Source organism: Salvelinus sp. IW2-2015, unplaced genomic scaffold (assembly GCF_002910315.2).
Source record: "Salvelinus sp. IW2-2015 unplaced genomic scaffold, ASM291031v2 Un_scaffold3020, whole genome shotgun sequence".
Taxonomy (NCBI): Eukaryota; Metazoa; Chordata; class Actinopteri; order Salmoniformes; family Salmonidae; genus Salvelinus; species Salvelinus sp. IW2-2015.
Window position 1 is genome coordinate 141685 of NW_019944312.1, and position 22864 is coordinate 164548.

Here is a 22864-nt window from a genome sequence, read left to right on the forward strand (position 1 = left end):
GCATGGGTCCTCAGTCCTCAAAAATGTTTACCAGCTTGCACCCATCGAGAGCCATCCTGACGGGTTTGCATTACTGCCTGGTATGGCAAACTGCTCGGCCGCCTGCCGACCTCAAGGCACTACAGAGGGTAGTGACGTACGGCCCGTACGTCACCGGGTCCAGCTTTCTGGACCTCTAATACCAGGCGGGTGTAGAGGAACGTCCCTAAAAATTGATCAAAGACTCCAGCCACCCTAGTCATAGACTGTTCTTTCTGCTACCGCACGGCAAGGCGGGTTACCGTGCCGCCAAGTCTAGGTCTCCAAGAGGGGCTCCTAAAATAGCTTCTTACCCCCAAGCCATAAGGACTTCCCTGAACAGCTAAAAACAAAATGCTACCCAGACTTTTGCATGCCCCCCCCCCTCCTCCTCTTGGAAACGCTGCTGCTACTCTCTGTTATTACTATGCATAGTCACTTTAATACTCTACCAACATGTACATATTACCTCCAATTACCTGGACACCGGGTACCCCCTGTATATAGCAAGTATAGCAATATTGTATTTACTGCTGCTCTTTTAATCATTTGGTTATTTTTATGTCTCTTACTTCTTTTAGGTATTTTCTTAAAACTGCATTGTTGGTTAAGGGCTTGTAAGTAATCATCTCACAGTAAGGTCTACACCTGTTGTATTCGGCACATTGGACAAATACAATATACTATATGCAGTAGGAAGTAGCTTATAAACTGTACATTACTCAAGCGTTATTGCGATTGTGGCGAATGGGGTCTGATTGTTGATGTGCCCCTGGCTGTCGTAAGAATTGTGCCATCTGGTTTTCTTAATATAAGGAATTAGWTTTATAGCATTTACTTAAACTTTTGATACTTAAGTACATTTAAAACCAGATACTTGTAGACTTTTACTAAAGCAATATTTTACTGGGTGACTTTCACTTTAGTCATTATCATCAAGGTTTCTTTACTTTAATTCAAGTATGACAAATTAGTACTTTTTCCACCTCTGGACAGATACTCTCTCTGGATCTGCACATCTTTGTTGTGTCACAATATTATATCCTACATTATGCAAAAGTAACATCTTTTAATCAGATATAGCTGAAGATGGAGGCAAGTGTACAAGTCATTGATGTGTAATTCCTTCCACAATTCAGTCACTTTGCGATGCCAACCATTAGGTATTTACCAACCAGAATTACAATTCATCTTTGTTTTTTAATCTAAATCCTTGATGGTGCCGGCAGTTGTTCTTCAGAAACATGGATTTCCAAAGCCAACATGATCTTGGAGTGCCTTGATCTCACGAAGAACTGCCTCTTTCTGGAAGTTCAACTGTGAAATAAAAGTMAATTACTTCATTAAATGCATATACATATCAATAACATTGTTTTGAAACAATTCAGAGAGGAACAACCTTCAGGGCGTATTTGTAGGACTGCTCTGCCTCAAGTCTTYGGCCCGTCTGAAACACACAACCACACACACACACTTGAGGGTTAATACACATGGATTTCACCTGAACTCTTTGTTTGTGTCAAAACCCCCAGTACATGGCCCTAAAGGAGCCAATTCTCTTCTGGCCCCCTTCTACACACACTATATACTGTACTGTGTATATACTATAGCACTCAGTCCCACATAACAAGATGTAACAACAGAGATCCTTTCATTCGATATGTAATTCTATGGTGGTGACATCATAAGGTTTGGATCATTGAAACACAATCCATAGAAAGGGTTTGAAACCTCAAACTCTGGCAATCTGGCTGGCCATCATTGACTTGAATTGGGAGAACCGTTTTATGGATTCTATTTCTATGGACTGGATGCTCACCTGCAAACAAACTAGAGACAGGTAACCCCACACCTCCGCGTTCCCGTTGTTCAGGATGTTGGCCTCTGTCAGTGCATCCTCTGCTTCAGTCAGCTCCCCTAGCTGTGTGTGGGCACACACACACACACACACACACACCACACAGCAACTAAGAACGTATTCCTAATTCCTAACTAGCCTGGTTAAATAAAAGGTTAAATAAATAATAAATGCACATCACACATATATCCTTGATACATAATCAAAAGAGCAGTATCATTTCTAGAGGAGCTTGGAAGAGTAGAAATTGTATTTTTACCGCGTAACAGGCGATCCCTAGTCCCAGCCAGGTGAGGCAGGGAGGGAGCTCTTGCAGGCGCGCAGGTAAGTAGTTTTCGCCCTCTGAAACTTAAGTGTTAATACATAAAGTGTTAATTTCAATCATGTTGGCACACATCGGTAGGTAGGAGCTGGAGACATACACCTAATTGGTGGACGAGGTGCAGAGTCAAACTAACAGACCAAAAACAATGAATCTCACACACTCCTAGGACTTAATTACAGGGAGTTAATTAGTGGTAACTTTAATATTTTTAGAATAATGTATTGTTCAGTTTCCACCAAAACAACTACCAACTCCTGAATATTCCCCAGTAGTAAATACATTGTTCTCAGGTCCCAGGTGGTGTGTGTGACCCCCACCCCCTGTCCATCTCACCTCCCCTTCCTGCAGGTAGATGGATCCCAGGCGCAGGTAGATGGGGTGTGTGTGTGTGGCATCCGTCACAAAGTCCAGGGTCCTCTCGTAACACTCCTGGGCCTTCCCAAACTCCCCAGTCAGGTGGTGTATGTGCCAAACAACGCCCATACATCTGGGTCCTATACATGTCCAAAATACACACATCTGGTCCCATACATGTCCAGAATATACACATCTGGGTCCCATACATGTCCAGAATATACACATCTGGGTCATATACGTGTCCAGAATACACATCTGGGTCCTATACGTGTCCAGATATACACATCGGACCCTATACGTGTCCAGAATACACACATCTGGGTCCCATACATGTCCAGAATATACACATCTGGGTCCTATACGTGTCCAGAATATACACATCTGGACCCTATACGTGTCCAGAATACACACATCTGGACCCTATACGTGTCCAGAATACACACATCTGGACCCTATACGTGTCCAGAATACACACATCTGGGTCCTATACGTGTCCAGAATAACACATGGCCTATCTGTCAGAATACACACATCTGGGTCCCATACATGTCCAGAATATACACATCTGGGTCCTATACGTGTCCAGAATACACACATCTGGGTCCTATACGTGTCCAGAATATACACATCTGGACCCTATACGTGTCCAGAATCACCATCGGACCCTATACGTGTCCAGAATACACAATCTGGACCCTATACGTGTCCAGAATATACATCTGGTCCTATACGTGTCCAGAATATACACATCTGGACCCTATACGTGTCCAGAATACACACATCTGGACCCTATACGTGTCCAGAATATAACATCTGGGTCCTATACGTGTCCAGAATATACATCTGGTCCTATACGTGTCCAGAATATACATCTGGGTCCTATACGTGTCCAGAATATACATCTGGGTCCTATACGTGTCCAGAATATACATCTGGGTCCTATACGTGCTACAATATAGCAATCAGGTCCTGTATAGATCACTTAGTTAGAGCATGGTTTTAATAACACCAAGGTTGTGGGTTCAATTCCTGCAGGGATCACACTAATGTGTTAGACATTTGATTCCTGTATGGAATAATATATAAACCATTTAGAAGCATCAGATTATCATCAAATTGCTYCAAAACCAATTTCCTTTGAAACAATAAAGTTGAAAGTTGAACTTGAAGGGCCAGCTTCTCAGACACAGATTCAGCCTAGTTCTGAACTAATAAGCTCTTTCAATTGAGAATCTCCATTGAGAATGCTTTTTACTCCTGGACCAGGCTTAATTTGTGTCTGGGAATTGGGCTGGAAATGTCTGTTGGCTCTACCTGAAAGCTGTCGTTGAGTGCCTCCTTCAGGCTGGACTCGGCGCTGCCGTACTCTGCCCTGAGCAGCTGCAGGCGGGCCAGGGCCAGGTGGTAGGAGCTGCTCAGACCCCCCTCTGGACACAAGAGCTCCTGGGCCAGCGCTCTCTGGGCCATCTGTGGACAAAGGGTCAGAATTGGACAAGATTAGAAACATACGCACAATAAACCACATGGATCACCGTGCAGTCTCTTTTTATCATCTACCATCTGTAGCAAACACAGGACACAGAGGGAAGGCTGACAAATATGTGTCTGGACTGATGCACAGATCTCGTATCAGAATATTGGCCAAATTAAAGAGTGATAAGCATGAAGACAGTGTGAGAGAGATACTATTATACAGAGCTATAGTAGCTCACCAGTCTAACATACTGTATGTGTTTTTCACTCATTATCTTCTGTTGGATTGGGCCATGGTTTAGTGTATACACATCCATAGTCTTCTATACAGCATGTGTGTCTAGTAGCTGTGTGTGTGTGTGTGTGTGTGTGTGTGTGTGTGTGTGTGTGTATGCTCATGTTGCTGACCTGTAGTGCGTTGTTCTGCAGCAGGAACTGCACTGTCTCCATATAGATGGTGGTGTTTAGTCTGGTGGGGGTTGCTAGGTGTCGCATGGCACTAGGTTCAGCCTCAGCACCTCCCTTGTATCCCTCCCCAGGCTTGCTGTCCTGGCAGCTCTGAGACCCGGTCACCACACTGGCTTCTGTGTCTCCATCCACGTCTACAGCCAAAAAAAGTAGATCACAGAAATGAGTTTGACCTCTTGCACAACAACACCTCACACTCACAAAGCATGGTCTTGGTTGAACAAGGCTGACAATACGTCTAGTCTCAAGTAGGGTGGCGCCACTGCACGATGCTCGATTTGTCGCTCGGCTAACCAGCTAGCGATACTGCATCTGCTACACTTCAGTGCTCACCTGGCTTGATGGTTAGCGACTCACAGTTAGCCACCTCCTGCTCCTCCTCCCCCAGGTCTGGTGAGTCCACCCTTGTCTCCACCCTGCAGGGTTGGGTGACCACCAGGGCTGCCCTCTGCTGCTTGGTGGCCTCCAGGAAGGCCATCTCTGTCTGGATGGAGTTCTCCTGGCCCTCATAGAACAGGCCTGACCAGTGACCACAGATAATATGGTCACCACCATTGGATGGCAAATCTTTTGGAACTGACTCGCAATTGATTCCAAATTGAAGAATTAGAATCGACACCAATATTTCTAAAGTCAAACAGCTCTATTACAACACATTATTCCAGTATTGTAACACCGTATAAATGATTACTAAAGTATTATGGTGTGTCCTTGTTACTTTCTATTGAATTCTTGGGATTAGATGATGTTCACTGACAGAGGTATCTGTTTGTGTTTGATAGAGGCGTTTCCAGCCTGGTCCTAGATCACTTTGTGCTGTAGAGCCAACCCTAGGGTTGTTGTTACAAACATACAGTATCTGGGACCAGGCTAGCATCTCCCTCCCTGGCTCTCATCTCTTACCAAACAGAGTCCAGGCCACCACATTGGCCGGGTCCACACACGTGGCTCCTTCAAAGAATGTCTCTGCCTCCTCAAGGCGTCCATCCATCTCTGCCAGGATACCACACATAAGCAAACTGCAGACAGACAGAGAATATCATTCAGTTAGACTCTGTAATTCATTTATTTACTCATAAAAGAAAAATACATAAAATAATTAAATAAAATTGTGCAGGGGTGAAYACCCCCAGAAAGGGCTTGTAGGAGGGCCCTCATCCCATGAGAGGTATACATGCAAATGACAAGTTCCTGGTTTCACTGGATGTAAGTTTTAAGTATGGACCTCTATTCCCCTAGTCTGGTTAAACCAGACTGAATGCTGAACCAGGTTACTATCCCCTTCTTTATTACCTGGGCAGGTGTGTTTGCTCCATGGACACAGCGTAGTGGAAGCACTCCTCAGCCCTACAGCCTTCTGGTAGTCAGACGTCAGCATGTACAACACCCCGTAGTCAAACCAGTGGGCTGGGTCGCTACGGTCACGAGTCAGCTGTGCAGGGGGAGAACCATCACAAACAAACCAAGCTCACTAACAGGGTTAGAACATCCCTTTCTGAACTAACTAAAACCATACTTAGAAATGTCCGTTGTTATGTGTTTTTATCCCGTCACAACTAAAGGTCCAATGGTTGAAAACATTCAATAGCTTTGTCACAGGCACTCTAGTGACTGCAGCACAAGGTGTGTGGTGCAGACAGACAGTGTGTAACTAGTCAGAATGTGATTAGATGAGTGCTTCAGCACTTTGCCTTGCCCAAAATGATCCCCTCCAACACTCTGTTACCTCCTGGTAGTACTGGGCAGCTAGCTGGTAGTCTCCGTTGAGCTGGGCTTCCTTGGCAAAGTGGACGAGCTGGGCACAGTCCACCAGGGGGCGAGGCTGAGTCTCCTGGGCATCCACTGACAACGTCTGGAGAGAGAGAAGGGCAAGGCAGTTAGGTATTCTTTTGTACATTTGCACATAACGATTGCACATAATGAATATATTTCACCAAATACAGCATGTTACAAACAGAGCCCCATAGGGAGAGTTATGAACACCAACCCTAGGGGCTGGTTTCAATTATGGACTTTTTTGGTATAGAGGACCTACGTCACTGCCTATGTCAAAAAAACAACACATCTGGGGACTCTCCCAACAATCAAAAGGCAGCCATGCCAGAACGTCGCGATTCAAAACCAAAGTTTACAGGCAAAACCTTTGCAGTGGTTTTAGTTAGATAGATGATGCAAACTAGCCATTTGTGAAATGCACACAATACCTCTGTATCTCCATCCTGCTAGCTACTATTTAGTATTTTATTAAAGCAGATAAAGTAGTGACGAGGCAGTGACGTAGTTCCTCTATACCAAAAGAGTCCATCATTGAAACCAGATCCTAGTCACTGTTTTTGCCGTGGTCGGGTTTACGAGACTACATAAGGGAAGGGAGAAGGGAAGAACAGATTAGGTTGAAATCCATGGAAAGAAAGAACTGGTCATGTAAATGTATGTATGGTGGGACTGGGAAGGGTGAGCAAGGATGTGTGTTTGTGTGTTGTGTCTTGCCTTGTTGAGGGCGACGTGCATCTCGTCCACCAGAACACATAGAGCTGGCTGAGGAAGGCCTGCAGCTGCTCAGGATCTGAGAAGGCCTCGGTCCGCAGCATCTTCTCCTCACGATACGCACCACAGAGTATGGCCATGCAATAGTAGAAGAAACATCACCACAGAGTACTGGCTATGACATGGCAGCAGAAACATCATCACAGAGTATTGACCCTGACATGGTAGCAGAAACATCACCACAGAGTACTGGCTATGACATGGCAGCAGAAACATCACCCACAGAGTACTGGCTATGACATGGCAGCAGAAACATCACCACAGAGTACTGGCCATGACATGGCATCAGAAACATCAGCACAGAGTATTGACCCTGACATGGTAGCAGAAACATCCCACAGAGTACTGGCTATGACATGGCAGCAGAAACATCACCACAGAGTACTGGCTATGACATGGCAGCAGAACATCACCACAGAGTACTGGCCATGACATGGCATCAGAAACATCAGCACAGAGTATTGACCCTGACATGGTAGCAGAACATCACCACAGAGTACTGGCTAGACATGGCAGCAGAAACATCACCACAGAGTACTGGCTATGACATGGCAGCAGAAACATCACCACAGAGTACTGGCCATGACATGGCATCAGAAACATCAGCACAGAGTATTGACCCTGACATGGTAGCAGAAACATCACCCAAGAGTACTGGCTATGACATGGCAGCAGAAACATCACCACAGAGTACTGGCTATGACATGGCAGCAGAACATCACCACAGAGTACTGCCATGACATGGCATCAGAAACATCAGCACAGAGTATTGACCCTGACATGGTAGCAGAAACATCACCACAGAGTACTGGCCATGACATGTCATCAGAAACATCAGCACAGAGTATTGACCCTGACATGGTAGCAGAAACTCACCACAGAGTACTGGCCATGACATGTCATCAGAAACATCAGCACAGAGTATTGACCCTGACATGGTAGCAGAAACATCAGCACAGAGTACTGACCATGACATGGCAGCAGAAACATCAGCACAGAGTACTGGCCCTAACATGGTAGAAAAAACATCACCACAGATTTACAGTTGAAGGCGGAAGTTTACATACACCTTAGCCAAATACATTTAAACTCAGTTTCACAATTCCTGACATTTAATCCTAGTAAAAATTCCCTGTCTTAGGTCAGTTAGGATCTCCACTATTTAAGAATGTGAAATGTCAGAATAATAGTAGAGAGAATGATTTATTTCAGCTTTTATTTCTTTCATCACATTCTCAAGTGGGTCAGAAGTTTACATACACTCAATTAGTATTTGGTAGCATTGCCTTTAAATTGTTTAACTTGGGTCAAATGTCATGGGTAGCCTTCCACACAGCTTCCAACAATAAATTGGTGAATTTTGCCCCATTCCTCCTGACAGAGCTGGTGTAACTGATCAGGTTTGTAAGCCTCCTTGCTCGCACACGCTTTTTCAGCTCTGCCCACAAATGTCCTATAGGATTGAGGTCAGGGCTTTGTGATGGCCACTCCAATATCCTTGACTTTGTTGTCCTAAAGCCATTTTGCCACAACTTTGGAAGTATGCTTCGGGTCTATTCTATGAAAAACAGTTGTTTATGAATAACATACAAGGGGAAACATATGTATCAGACAGCATTGAATTGTCTTCTCAAAAAGACTTAAAAAGGGACGACAGAGCTACGCTGGTCAAACTTGGAAAGACTGCACAAACAATCTGGCATCAGAATATTTGGGATCCAATTGATCTTTCACTAAATCTATAATACATTGTAAGGAACCGACTCAGATGAGAAGAAAAACAAGCAGACTGGCTTGTTAACCAGAATTTAGGAGATAAGCACCAGCTGGCCACTGGTTAGCCCCGACCCCGCTGTCCAAAAGCAGCTATTGAGCCCTCATGCAACTGTCATTCTCAACATTATCCTTTACCCACTCCCTAACCAGGATCATACCTCATTGTGTACACCGTAGCAAAAGGTTTTGCAACAGAAACAAAAACAACTGTTCTTAAGTTCAGGTATTCTCTGCCTGTTTCAGTCTTTTTTTTTGGTGCTAATGAATGCGACCCAGCCCTTTCTCACCTTAATCTGCTCCTTGAAAGCAAAGTACTTCCCAGAATAGTTGAGTTCTCCCAGGAGCTTGGTCTTGCGCTGCTCCTGGCTGGTTGGGTCCAGAGGCTTCTCTCCGGGCAGGAAGGCAGGCCCAAACAGCTGCTGGTACTGCTCCAACACTGGCCTGCCACACTGGCTATCTGGGCCTGGTACTCCTGCACAGCCTGGTACAGCAGGATAGAAGGAAGGAAGTAGGGAAGCAAGGACGGAGCAAAGCCGCAAGGAAGGAAGGGATAAGTAATGCTAAAAATAGACTTGTTTTCAACAATTATGACAGTTGGTAACGATTTGCATTTCCAGAGCCCGCAGGAGACAGCAGCTATCATCACCGGAAACCCATGGCATTTTATGCTTCTACTTACTTTAGCAGGCTACTACCTTTGACTGTGTTCACAAGTCTAGATTATGGCCACAAGATGGCAATCACTCAGAGTGAATGTAATGATTGAGGGAAGTGCAATCATCAGACCATGTTATTGGATTGCGTTTGTGGAATGTGTGTGTGTGGTAGTTTACTCTCTCTGCTCCAGCAGGTCTGCGAGGCAAAGAGGGAGTCTCTGGGAGGTATCAGCTCCATCACCCTTTCAACAGAAATGTAGAGAAAACGTAGTAAACCATAAAACAATGTTACAACAACATTACTAGGATATTGCTACAACGTTACTACAACTGCTACTACAACATCTATTCAAACAAACCATACATTTTTCTTCCCATTCCAATCTATATTACTGCAGTACTTCCACTCAATTACTTCAGACTTACATGTTTATCTTTGAGGCCACTYCATATATTTAATTAAAGTTGAACAAACATTACGTTACCTTTTGGCTAACTCTTCCGGTGATCTCTTTGGCACCAGTGACTTCTCAAGAGCGATTTCAATGATGATGTAGGTTCTGGAATCTGCATACATCTAAGTTCAAGGTTCAAGTTCATTTGCCACATGCAATAGATACACTGGAAATGGTACACAGAGATGATAGGTACTACTTATAGAGGGTGGCAGGTAGCCTAGCAGTTAGGAGCGTTGGGCCAGTAACAGAAAGGTCGCTGGTTTGACTATGTGAAAAATCTGTTGATGTGCCCTTGAGCAAGGAACTTACTCTAATTGCTCCTGTCAGTCTCTCTGGATAAGAGAGAGTCTGCTAAATGACTACATTGTAAATGTATACATGACCCCTAGATTTGATCTTTTTGAATGGTTCACCGAACCCCAACTCACCTGACCCTCTGTGTTCACTTGTTGCTGCTGTTCAGTTTCAACCAGCGTCACACTATCAGAGCCAATGGGTGCTGACTTCCCCTGTGTCCCGGGCTGAAATTAAACACATCACCATGTCCTTCTCTCCCACCAATCAAGGCAAACAAGCACAGCATATTTCTCTTCTAGTTCACTCTTTACAAGTTAGAATATTGCCATGAGACATTGCAAAAAGACCAAGTTGGAAATACACACTAGCAAACCAACTGCATGGTTCAACCATGCTACAGTTCAGAACAGTTATTAAACAGTTCTTTTCTGGTTGGATGTGGGCATGTGTAGGCAACACTTCTAGGCAACACTTGTGTATGAACCATGAATGAGAGGTTGTTGTTTGTGTGGATCAACTCATGTACCTGTGCATGCTTGCATGCTTGTGTGTGTGTATGTATGTGTACTTTGTGCACTTTGTGTGTGTGCATCCGTGGGCATGCATGTGTGTGTGTGAGCGTGTGTGTGCACACTTATGGAGGCACATGTGTGTGTGGGTGCATGCCTGTGTGTAAGAGCCTGTTATTTGTCTGGCCATGACAGATGCTTTGTTGGTGGGGTGGCTGTGTATGTGTGTGTGTATGTTTACGTGTATGTATGTGTGCGTACGCACATGAGTCGGTGTGTTTGTTCGTCGATCTTTCAGCTGCTGTGCGGGGGGGGGGTGTAGCGAGGGGCCAGATGAGCTAACAGCTAACGAGATGATTCACCGCTCTCTGACGACGCTGGCAAGCTGCTGCCATTAAGGCTAATTGCTTTGGGAAGCGCTCCTGTTGCTGCCGACCCATAATTCAATCATAGAGGAAATCAGGGTCTCTGATCTAAGATGCTCTGTGGGAGACTGCAGCTGGCCTATCAACAGGATGTCACTGAATGCTATTGAGACCTTTTACAAAGAAGTCATATCCTAGCTCTATCGCAATTAGTTTTTCTTCGATTCCTTGCATCCTATCTCCTTGTCTCCTACTCAACCATATTGGAGGAGAAGGTCAAAGGTCCCTCCCATCTCACCTTGTTCTCCAATGTGTTCTGAGAAAGAGGCAAGGAGAGAGGGTGCTAGGCATCAAGGAATGATGAATTGAGAAAGAGCCACTGTCTGAGACACAGAGCCCCATCATGGTCAAAAAGGCAGTAAGTCAGTCGCTCACCCTTTTGGGCGATTCCTTGGTGTCCTTCCCGCCCTTGTGACCGCCGTCAAACAGCTTACTAGGGATCGCCTTGCAGGAGCCTACGGAGGAGGGGGCCCTACCTCGGCCCTGGGTGGCCGGAGCCCTGATACTCTCTCTCAGAACACTGATGTTTCTCTTAGCCTGTCAAACACAATACAAGGGTCGTGTTCATTAGGGCACACCGTAACAAAACATTTTGCAACAGTAAACGAAAATGACGGAACTTATTGGACCAAGTCCATAGTCGTCCCTCCTGTTTCAGTCCGCTTGTCACCTTATGAACATGACCCGGGTCACACATAATAACACCAGATAATCACTCAGCAGGGGGTGGTTTGGTTCTATGTTGCCAAGGTAATGCAAAAACTCCAGGTCAGCACCTCAGGGGTAGCGTGACAGCATTAGAGCACATCACAGGAGGTTGGTGGCACCTTAATTGGGTCGGACGGGCTTGTGGTAATGGCTGGAGCAGAATCAGTGGAATGGTATSAAATACATCAAACACATGTGTTTGATGCCATTCCATTTGCTCCGTTCCAGCCATTATTATGAGCCGTCCTCCCCTCAGCAGCCCCCATTAACAATCCAAACTATGACACAACAAGCCAATTGGCAATGAGTAAAAACCATCCCCAGGGATACAGTGCTGCACAGCTGTGAAATACTAAAAGATGTGTCAAAGGTGTGTTGTGGTTAACGGATGTATCTCATATTTCCACATTTGTTCATGTACAAGCTAAGAGCCCTTAGAAACCTAATGGTTATGAGATGTACTGCGCTAACACAAACAATTTGTTTTAAGATTGTAATAATATGGACCATCAAATGTTTTGATTCTCTATTTTAGGACACCTGAGGGTATCATAGAACATTTTTTAAAGGGCAATAAAGTGTAATCTAGCTACATAGGAAATGTACAAAAAACAAACCAAAACAACTAACCAAATGTCCTCAGCAGAATGATACTTTAAACAAAACTCCAATAGACAGAGAGAGAGCAACAAGGACACGAAAACTGGCACAGAATAGAATGGATGATAATCTGGACAACTGCTGTGTCTCAGAATGAATTAGTCAACCTGGCTGCCTCTGTTCTGGTAGTCTGTTCTGCAAGTCTGTTTCATTTCTCCACTCATATCACAGTCTCTCTCACACACACAGACCACACACTAAAGCAGTTCTGTAATAATCACGAGTGACAAATTAGTATTGACCGTTCCTCCACACCTGCCACTGCAAGACTATCTCACCTAGTCTTGCGATACCAAACCTGTCAACACCATATTCTTATTTCCCCCCGTTTTTTCTCCCCAATTTCGTGATTACGATCTTGTCTCATAACGGCAACTCCCCAACGGGCTCCGGAGAGGCGAAGGTCGAGTCATGCGTCTTCTGAAACATGATCCGCCAAACTGAGCTTAATACCTGCTCGCTTAACCCAGAAGCCAGCTGCGTCGGTGGAAACACCGTTCAACTGACAACCCCAGTCAGCCTGCAGAAGCCCGGCTCGCCACAAGGTGTCGCTAGAGCACGATGAGCAAAAGTAAAGCCCCCCCCGGCCAAACCCTCCCTAATCCGGACGGCGCTGGGCCAATTGTTCGCCGTCCTATTGTACTCCCGGTCACGGCCGGTAATGAGATGGAACCCCAGGCTGTAGTGACGCCGCAACACTGAGATGCAGTGCCTTAGACCGCTGCCATTGGGAGGCCCAACTACACCATATCTAAAGAAACCTTGAATGGCTGTAGTCGAGCTACTTTCACCTTGATCAGTAGGTCAGAGTCGTAGAAGGGATAGAGCCGGTATGCCCCACGGACACGCCTCGCCCCGGGGTACAACAGGGGCGCCATGTCCACGTATGCCACACCATGGAAGGAGAGTTGGGTCTCATCCTCACCCTGTTGAACAGACACACACACACACACACAGGCAGTTCAAACAAACATTAGTAAGGATATTAACAATAATGGCCAAGAGTGATTTAATCAGATCCTGTATAGGAGAAATTCAGTGTCTTACTCCTTGTCTTTGCCAGCCTTCCTCCCTTAGTGGCTCCAACCTGTGGTGACCTCATGACCTCTACTGGCCACAGTTCGCTTTCTGCTATCCTATGGGTCAGACTGAGAGAGGAGGATAGAACATGGATAGAGAATTAAATTAAATTCAATAAAACGTTATTGTTCCCAAAGGCAATTTGGTAGCAGTGCATTATATAGGCCAACTTATTTCAATTCAATTTTGAAAAACTTTATTGAGGATACTGTAGCTTCATAGCCTCTCTATTTATATTTGTTACAGATAAAATCCAAGATTTGTGTGTTTAAAGCAGGCTCAATAGAAGCAGATTGTTGGCAGTGAGGTGGTGTATCTGTCTCACCAGGCTGCACCATCTGCATCCAGAAAGCAACGACGCTCTGTGTCCCAGCTCACTCTCTTCTTATTGGTCTCCGCTTCTTTCCGGAAATCCCTGTCCTGGAAAACACAGGAAGAGATGAGGGGAAGAGATCCATACATTACACAGAATGTATTGGTCAAACCACTGAGAGTGCAAACAACGATGACTCAATGACAATAATTGAAAAAACGAACAGAACAATAAAACATTTGATTATTTGGTATTAAGGTGAGATTGTGCGGCAGTACTAGAGATGGTTATACCAACCATAATACTAGAGTAACAAGTAGGCTAGAGTACCTCTATGCTGGTGAGATCCCCATCCTCCATCTCAATGGGCTCTCCCTCCATGGAGACACCTGGTATGAATTGAGCTCCAGGAGCCAACAGGGGACCCAGGGGCCACTTTCTGGGTCTTCCCATGGGTTCACTCTCCCCGCCCACCTTCAGCAGCCCATTGGAGAACATCAGCACCTGCTCTTTCTGGGGGAAACAAGAAATGTGTCAGGAACAAGTTAAAGTTAAATGTCATATGACATTAGGGATTGTGGGTTCATCTGTGTGTCTGCATTGTATCCTTGAATTACTGTCAATAGTTCAAAGTTGACACATTTCACAGTAAAAATGCTTTAGTGCATTAGGGATTGGCTGTACTATTCCAGTGTGATTGTGAACTAACCTATAGAGTTGTCATTCTATTCAATAGCAAATATTTGCCAAATGGCATGAAAAGAAGAGGAATTTCACTTTACTTCCTGTATTGACTGAATTTAAATGGAATTGGCCCCAACCCTGATGGCAACTAAGGTCTCTTATCGCTCACCTCTGCAGTGAGGGGAACCTGCAGGGCAGCCACGTAGCTGGAGGGAGGACCAGACCCAGAGACAGGGTCCACACCTCCGGGACAGAGTAAGCTGTCTCCACAGTAACCTTCAGCAGGTTGGAGTCAGACAGCTGGACGCCGGATAACAGAGGCTCAGGAACACAGACGGTCACATCTAGAGATGGCTGGGTGCCAGGCAGAGGAGGGATGTCAATTACAAACAAACAGAGCACCACGCACGCACACACACACACAGTCACACACACATCACACACACACACACACAGTCACACAGCACACAGTCACACAAAGTCACACAAAGTCACACAAGTCACACAAAGTCACACAACACACAAAGTCACACACACATAGTTTCTCGTGCTGGTTAGTTTTTACTCCTACTTTACAGCTGCCCTCCTGTGAGGCTGCCTCCGCAGGTGAGCCAGGAGTTGGATGAAGAAGCACAGTGGAGAAAGAAGCTGACCTGACCTATTGAGGGTGAGAGAGAGAGGAATACATTTACATTTCAAACATGAGTGAGTTTTTTGGGGGGACCCTGGAAGGTATTAAGTTAGATGGATACTTGATTGGATCTAATGTGTTGGTCTCTCACCATGCAAGAGAGGTAGCAAGTCCACTATAGCTTGCCCTATAACTGCAGTCTTCTCCTCCTTCTGCTTCTTCTCCTTGGGAAGGACCTCAATCACTGTCACTAAATGACAACGACACAATAGAGAGGATTAATTTGGTAAGCAACCGTGGATTGGTGAACAACTGGCTGAACGAGGGAGACACGGTACAATGAGGATATGGATCAATCGTAAGATAAATAGTGGCTTTAACATCTGAAACAAGCAGCACACATCATAATAATGGATTAGTTAGTAGTAACTCACATATGACAGGTTTGTGTGCCATGTCATCTAATGTGTGGGCAGCATCTGAGCACTCAAAGCTGCAGGTGAAGTTGTAGTCCACGCTCTGATCCACAGCAGCATCCAGCTTCTGGGAATCTCCCAGGACGATGCCATTGAACTCAGCCCTCACATAGTTCAGGATGCACTCAGCCTTGTTGCCCCTCTGGAAGTGAAAACAGCGACACCATTTTGTTAGGGGTGTGTTTATTATAATACTAACGTTAGCTAGCTAGCAGAATTTGATCAATAGAGCTCAGTCACAGCCGGGAGTGCACATTTTTGTCATAGCCAAACACACCTGATCCATTAAGTTAGTCATCAAACTCTTGATTAACTGAATCAGTTGTACTTCCTGAGCTAGGACAAAAAAAAGTGCACAACTGTGGATACCCAGAACCCAAGAATGTAAAACACCAAGTTAGCCATAATGCAAGTTGCTACAACTGACGTTCTTATTCTACCAGTGCTACTAACGTACTGGAAACCAGATAGGGATGCAGGCTTACCAGGTTATTTCCACGAAGTACTGTTATTTTCACGAGTGTTACTTTGTCTCTCGCACCACGAAATTGTTCCATTCTGGTTTTGTAAATCAGAGTGAGTAGAAGTCAAATGTTTGTTAATTGTTCTGGATAAACAACCCCCTGCACTGCAGCAGGTGAATACATCGTGTCCCCGTTTCCATAGTAGCGAGTCTGAATATCGCGAGAAGTTGGAGTTATTGTGTTGGAGTTGGTGGAGTGGCTTGCTAACTTATTGTGCTCGTAAGTCGCGTGTGCTATTTTTTTAGTGAGTATATGTATGTTGTCCAGTATTTAGAGGACTACATAGTAGACGTTGTGTATGAACGCCAGACAATTTTGAATGGGTTTTGTCACAGTCGGTTGGACTTTGCAAATCTATTCTGTTTTGCCAGTTAGCTAACGTTAGCTAGCGTAACTTCCGAGTTTTGTTTTCGCGGGTCAGTACAACAACAGACATATGACAGCTTGCTAAAGTTGCATGCAGAGTTTTTGGCAAGTGTCACACTTTCTCAAGATGCTGCATTCAAATGTGTATGTGATGCATTTACGTTTGCAGTGTGCCTATGCTTTCATTTAGCTAACAAGCTAGAGCAGGGGTCTATTCACTAGGAACGAAACGGAGAGGGTACTACCTGAATACGTCCAATATAACATAATGTTTTCGCTGTAAAAAGTTGTCCGATGCAAAACGTTTTGGACTAATGATTACACCCCAGATATAGTAGCGCTGTTTTGTTTGCGCATGGTCACTGTGAACTTTAATCTATTGTGCATGACAGTGCCAGGCTGCCTGCATCATGTCACTGCTTAGCCTTGTGGATGAAGCCATCAAGTTGTGCAAAGTAGAGGAGACCAAGATAAACGAGAACATCCTTCAATACAGGGAGATACTGCGTTCTTTGTAAGTACAGTAAAACTTCCACGTTCATTGCTATCTATTAAGCTAATGTTCTACAGTTGTTCTATATGAGTAGGTAACTCGATAGGCCTATGTTATAACATGATGGCCATCTGATCATTCACCAGGAGACCACAGCAGGAAGACTGCAAGGAAATAGAACTGACAGATGATGTTGAAAAGGGTATTATGATGATCCACAATCTGTTATTTTCTCTGAAGCCCAGTACCAGTTACTAGTAGTAACTGGATATGGTCATGTAATATCTATGTTGTCAGCATATTTTTTCTCTGTTTAGACCCAGATGTCCAACTGGAGGAGAGACGGGAGATGGAACTGCTGAATCGATTGCTGGAGAAGGCCCTCAGAGTTCGCGTTGGCACAGCACCCCAAAAAMACCCTCAGAACTGTACAGGACCAAAGAAAGAACCAGTGGACACTACACAGGGAAAGGGAAGGGCTCTGACCCCAGGTGGCACCAAAGGGAATAAAAATGTKATTAAAACTACCTCCAAACCCATCACGATGGACAAAAAAGAGTCCAGAAAGTATTCTGCGTCCCATCTCTACAGGGGTGGAAGGGGGAGGATGGGTCATCCGGTAGGTCATTCAGGACAAGGCAGGGCAAGCATGATCAGAAGCTCTGTCCAGATCCAGAAACGATCTGTCGTGTCATCAAAGGAGTTTCCACCACAGTCCTCTGGGAAGGCAGTGAAGCAGGCTGGTCCTCCAGGTCCTGTGTCACATAATCAGGGTCAATCACCGCAGGCCTCATCAGCACATCATCAGGTTGAGGTGTCCCACAGGTGGTTGTCAGCTGCAGCCACTTCCTTCCAGCCCCCTAACGGGGACACGGTGTCTGTTTCACACATGGAGGGGATGCCAAAAGCACATGTAATTTCACCTCCACAGAATGGGTAGGCTGCAAGACAACACTAGACCACTGCTTAGTGAACAAAGTATGTGACGGTGTCAAATTCCTATTCCAGAAGCAACATAGCCAATTAAAATGSAACGTCAAAGWACCGTACTGATATCYTTAAGAAGTTGGCTAGAAGCAACTCAACGTTTTATGATATAATATGACTAGTCTGTTGTGACAATAAGTAGTTTGAGTGTGGTTTAATGACACTGTACATGTTTGATTGTGTTTTTGTGGCAGAGCTCCCACACAGTGGTTAACTAAATGGATCAGTCTAAGGACCAAACAAAGCAGGTCAGCCAGTGAATCATATCTTTTGTGGAGGAAATGTCTGACCTATATCATCCTCCATGTAACATTGCATTCTTCCATCGGGCAAGTGTGTCTTGGATTACAATACAGAATTTTCTCTAATGTATTATGTGTTAAAAGGGTAAATTCCTATGATTCTGTCAGGAACAGCTAGCTAGGTACCACAACAAACGTCCAAAAAGGGATCTAATTTTTTCTTCTACATGTCTTTTGCATACTCATTGATGTTGAGCTGTGTTTGTTTGGGGACCAAGAAGTAGGCTATACATGTATACAACAGGAGGTTGGTGGCACCTTAATTGGGGAGGACTGGCTTGTGGTAATGGAATCAGTGGAATGGTATCAAATACATCAAACACATGGTTTGATTCCATTCACTCTGATCCAGCCATTATTATGAGCTGTCCTCCCCTCTACAGCCTCCACTGATGTATACTTGTATGGTGGTGGGACATTCATTTGACCCTTTCGTTTTTTTTCTTCCTCAGGTTATGGGACAAAGTCTGGCTCTACAATCAAACCTGTGGCGGAGAGGAGTCACTTCACGGAGAGAGTGAAAGCCACTGTATCCTTCCTCAGATGAACTGAACATTTAACACCCACATATAGCTAACCTGATTTAATGCACCCTCATGCTTACGTCTGGGCATTATGAGTAGTTAAATAGTGTTTTAATAGTATATCTTATTTGTGACATGGGACCTGTAGAGATATCAATTGTTGATTTCAACGAGTATAAAACCGTTATAATTCTCTCACTCCCACTGTTCACACAGCCTACGAGAGAGAATTAGCACGGCATCAAATTCAGTGTCTACCGCGTTTCTCAAAATATCACACCAGATTTTTAGAATTCACACACAGAAAATTAAATGTGTGTGCATACACGTGTGTCTTCTAATATTATCTCACAGAGTCTTGTCTGCTTGTTCTCCTTGACCCATCCCCTTATGGGTCAGTTCCCCAGAGAGTGGCCAACCAGTGGCAGTCCGGCCGACCACGGGGCTCAGGTGGACAGACTGACACAGCTTTGCACGGATCTGAGTCATTGCTACCAGAGCGAGCGGCTGCTGCTGCTGACTGGCCAGACCTTGCAGAACCTCTGGCACTGAGCCAGTACCAGCCCAGCCAGGGAGATGCAGAAGGGGGTGGAAGGAGGGATAAGTAAGAAATAGGAAATTAAAGAAGTGGAGGGATGGAGAACTGGTAGGAGATGACAGAAGTATGGGCGATGAGAAGAAGTCTGGAAAGAAAAGCAATAGGGGTGAGAAGGGGTCATTTATCCAAGAACTAAGGATTTAATTAGCTTAGAAATAAGAACGTTCAGTGTTATTTTTCAGTCATCACCCCTTAGTCTCTGACCTCATTAACTGCTGAGCTTATTATTCTGAAGCCATTAGCAATCATTTGACAGAGCTGTTTTTATGCTACAGATAACAATTAATTACAGTAACTTCTGAGTAATGTAAAGCAATTAGATACGGCAAAACCTTTTCATTTTTATAGCACCATTACCAATACATTTGAGATTGATTTGCATTGCGCTTTATCACTGCATTTGTTTAATTTCATGTCCAAATACTGAAGAGAGTAATTATTTGTCAATGTGTAATAATGTAGTAATAATAATGCTTAGCTCATGTCTGTAATACATACAGTGCATTCGGAAAGTATTCAGACCCCTTAACTTTTTCCACATTTGTTATGTTACAGCCTTATTCTAAAATGGATTCAATTGTTTTTTCCCCCTCATCAATCTATACACAATACCCTATAATGACAAAGCAAAAACAGGTTTTTAGAATGTTTTAGCAATTTATAAAAAAATATGAAATATAACATTTACATAAGTATTCACACCCTTTACTCAGTAAACTTGTTGAAGCACCTTTGGCAGCGATTACAGCCTCGAGTCTTCTTGGGTATGACGCTACAAGCTTGGCACACCTGTATTTGGGGAGATTCTCCCATTCTTCTCTGCAGATCCTCTCAAGCTCTGCCAGGTTGGATGGGGAGCGTCGCTGCACAGCTATTTTCAGGTCTCTCCAAAGATGTTCGATTGGGTTAATTGTTTCTCATGGTCTGAGTCCTTCAGGTGCCTTTTGGCAAACTCCTAGCGGGCTGTCATGTGCCTTTTACTGAGGAGTGGCTTTCATCTGGCCACTCTACCATAAAGGCCTGAATGGTGGAGTGCTGCAGAGATGGTTGTCCTTCTGGAAGGTTCTCCCAACTCCACAGAGGAACTCTGGAGCTCTGTCAGTGACCATCGGGTTCTTGGTCACCTCCCTGACCAAGGCCCTTCTCCCCCGATTGCTTAGTTTGGCTGGGCGGCCAGCTCTAGGAAGAGTCTTGKTGGTTCCAAACTTCCATTTAAAAATGATGGAGGCCACTGTGTTCTTAGGGACCTTCAATGCTGCAGTAATTCTTTGGTACCCTTTCCCAGATGTGTGCCTCAACACAATCCTGTCTCGGAGCTCTACGGCCAATTCCTTTGACCTCATGACTTGGTTTTTGCTCTGATATGTACTGTCAACTGTGGGACCTTTATATAGGCAGGTGTGTGCTTTTCCAAACCATGTCCTATCAATTCAATTTAAACTATCAAATTAAAGTCGCACACTCCATGTGTAATCTCCCAGCAATTTAATGGGTATTTACCAATGTTTCGGCATCACTGTGCCCTCCACCCTGAGGAGATTACACATGGAGTGTGCAACTTTCTTTATTTTGATAGTTTGTAGTTTATTCACTGTTAGTCAGCACCTCCACACAAACTATTATTCTGGGTGTGCCAGCTCGTGTTTTTTATCATTCAATTGAATTTACCACAGGTGGACTCCAATCAAGTTGTAGAAATATCTCAAGGATGATCAATGGGAACAGGATGCACCTGAACTCAATTTAGAGTCTGATAGCAAAGGGTCTGAATTCTTATGTAAAGATAATTTGCCAAACATGTCTGAAAACTGTTTTTCGCTTTGTCATTATGGGGTATTGTGTGTAGATTGATGAGGAAAAAATGTATTTAATCAATTAGAGAATAAGACTGTAACGTAACAAAATGTGGAAAAAGTTAAGAGGTCTGAATACTTTCCGAATGCACTGTACATTGATATTTATGAATATTTTTTTCCTTTATTATGTGAAGGAACATGCCAGAAGAGGGAATATGAGACCTTGCTGATTACCCCAGAAAGACTCAAGCTGTAATCTATGGTAGAAAATTACAAGATTATGTTTTAATACTGTTATGCATCGAATAGCTTTGATTAGTACTCTCTCACCTGTGTTTGTGTGATTGAGTTGGGCCTCTGGGGCATACCGCTGGCAATTGATTTAAAATGTCTTGGTGATAAAACCTACAGCCTGCATTCCATTGAATGATTAGTGTCTGTGAAATGCTGGCCTGTCTGCCAGGACCAGGTAAACCCTCCCTCCAGTTTCTCTCTCACACGCAGATGAACACCGGACTTCAGAAATTGTGATGAGTACCCAGTGTTCCATGTTGCATTAGTATCTGTGTGTTAAGGTGTGTGAAACTGAGAAGATAACTCTGTATAAACAAGCAGTAAATTACCTAGAGACAGAAACCTTGCGCAATGTACATTTGTGTCTGTTGCTTGATTACATAATGTATCTTTGTATAATTCTACACATCTGTTTGTCATGAACATTCAGGAGGATGTACTTTGCTATAAAGGGCTGTAACCCAAATCTGCTGGTGGGTTCTCAGTGATCACCTCTGGGTTTATTGTTGACCAGCTCCATTATTGTAATAATGAATAAAAAAGTTTGATTGTTTTGAGGAAATCTAAGTCTCTCTCCATTGATTAGAAATATTTCACGACAAATCTGTGCCAAAGGTGCTTCTACAAAGTATTGGTACTCAGGGATGTGAATACTTAAGTACATGCAATTAGATATTTCTTTGTGAGTGTCAGAGAAGGCCGGGGCCAGCCATGCAGCCAGTCGAGGCTCTCAATTTTAAGTGGGAACTCTGGCTTTGACTCTGGATAGTGTGTGTGTGTTCTGGAACTTCTGTCACAATCTGGCCCCTAGCCATCACCTTGGAGGCTTTGGGAGCACTAAAAACTGTCAGTTCTAAATAAAAGTCCCCACATCAGCACCACACTGTCACAGTGAGATTGGTGAGAGGGGAAAAGAGCTCAGCTTATAATTGTATTGGTTCAAGGTCGTGAGAAATATGTTGCATTATACTGTGAGATGCTATACAGGCTCATTTTGCTGCGTGAATCAATTGCAAAGGGTCACAATTTCACCACAAGTGAAGTCCCTGGAAAAGTCAGTAAAGGGAATATTGGAGGTAATATGCCTACTTTCCAAGACTGATTTTTAAAATGCGAACTAATTCTCAACATCTGATTAAAACATTGAGAGTGGAGATGTGTGTGTGCGTGAGTGTATAGAGTGAAGCAAGATGTAGTACCTTTTCTCAGCTGTCCAGCATGTTTCCGGAGGTCTGCCACCATCTTCTCCAGGCCTTCCAGC

General features: G+C 44.3%; 2 protein-coding genes across 2 annotated transcripts; one reads left to right on the forward strand and one right to left on the reverse strand.

Moving 5' to 3' along the window:
• Positions 1-1067: 1067 nt before the first annotated feature.
• Positions 1068-16287, reverse strand: cfap70 (cilia and flagella associated protein 70). Its single transcript, XM_070440794.1, is given in 33 exon segments — positions 1068-1335; positions 1418-1465; positions 1838-1939; positions 2136-2182; positions 2185-2224; positions 2535-2671; positions 2674-2695; positions 3873-4025; positions 4440-4633; positions 4833-5018; positions 5403-5518; positions 5793-5845; positions 5848-5931; positions 6226-6351; positions 6990-7021; positions 7024-7114; positions 9074-9258; positions 9261-9303; positions 9656-9691; positions 9693-9720; positions 9964-10055; positions 10365-10457; positions 11543-11704; positions 13327-13466; positions 13586-13683; positions 13941-14035; positions 14259-14441; positions 14782-14849; positions 14852-14966; positions 15184-15260; positions 15365-15493; positions 15678-15861; positions 16205-16287. Coding segments are annotated over 33 exon segments (3312 nt in total). The 5' UTR covers positions 16277-16287; the 3' UTR covers positions 1068-1254.
• A 105-nt stretch (positions 16288-16392) lies between these two features.
• On the forward strand, positions 16393-21540 carry LOC112075190 (uncharacterized). Its single transcript, XM_070440798.1, has 8 exons — positions 16393-16459; positions 17000-17123; positions 17249-17304; positions 17420-18038; positions 18284-18337; positions 18844-18920; positions 19315-19519; positions 21504-21540. Exons 2-8 carry the CDS (start codon positions 17020-17022, stop codon positions 21526-21528), a joined length of 1140 nt encoding a protein of 379 aa, XP_070296899.1. The 5' UTR covers positions 16393-16459; positions 17000-17019; the 3' UTR covers positions 21529-21540.
• The last annotated feature ends 1324 nt before the right edge of the window (positions 21541-22864 follow it).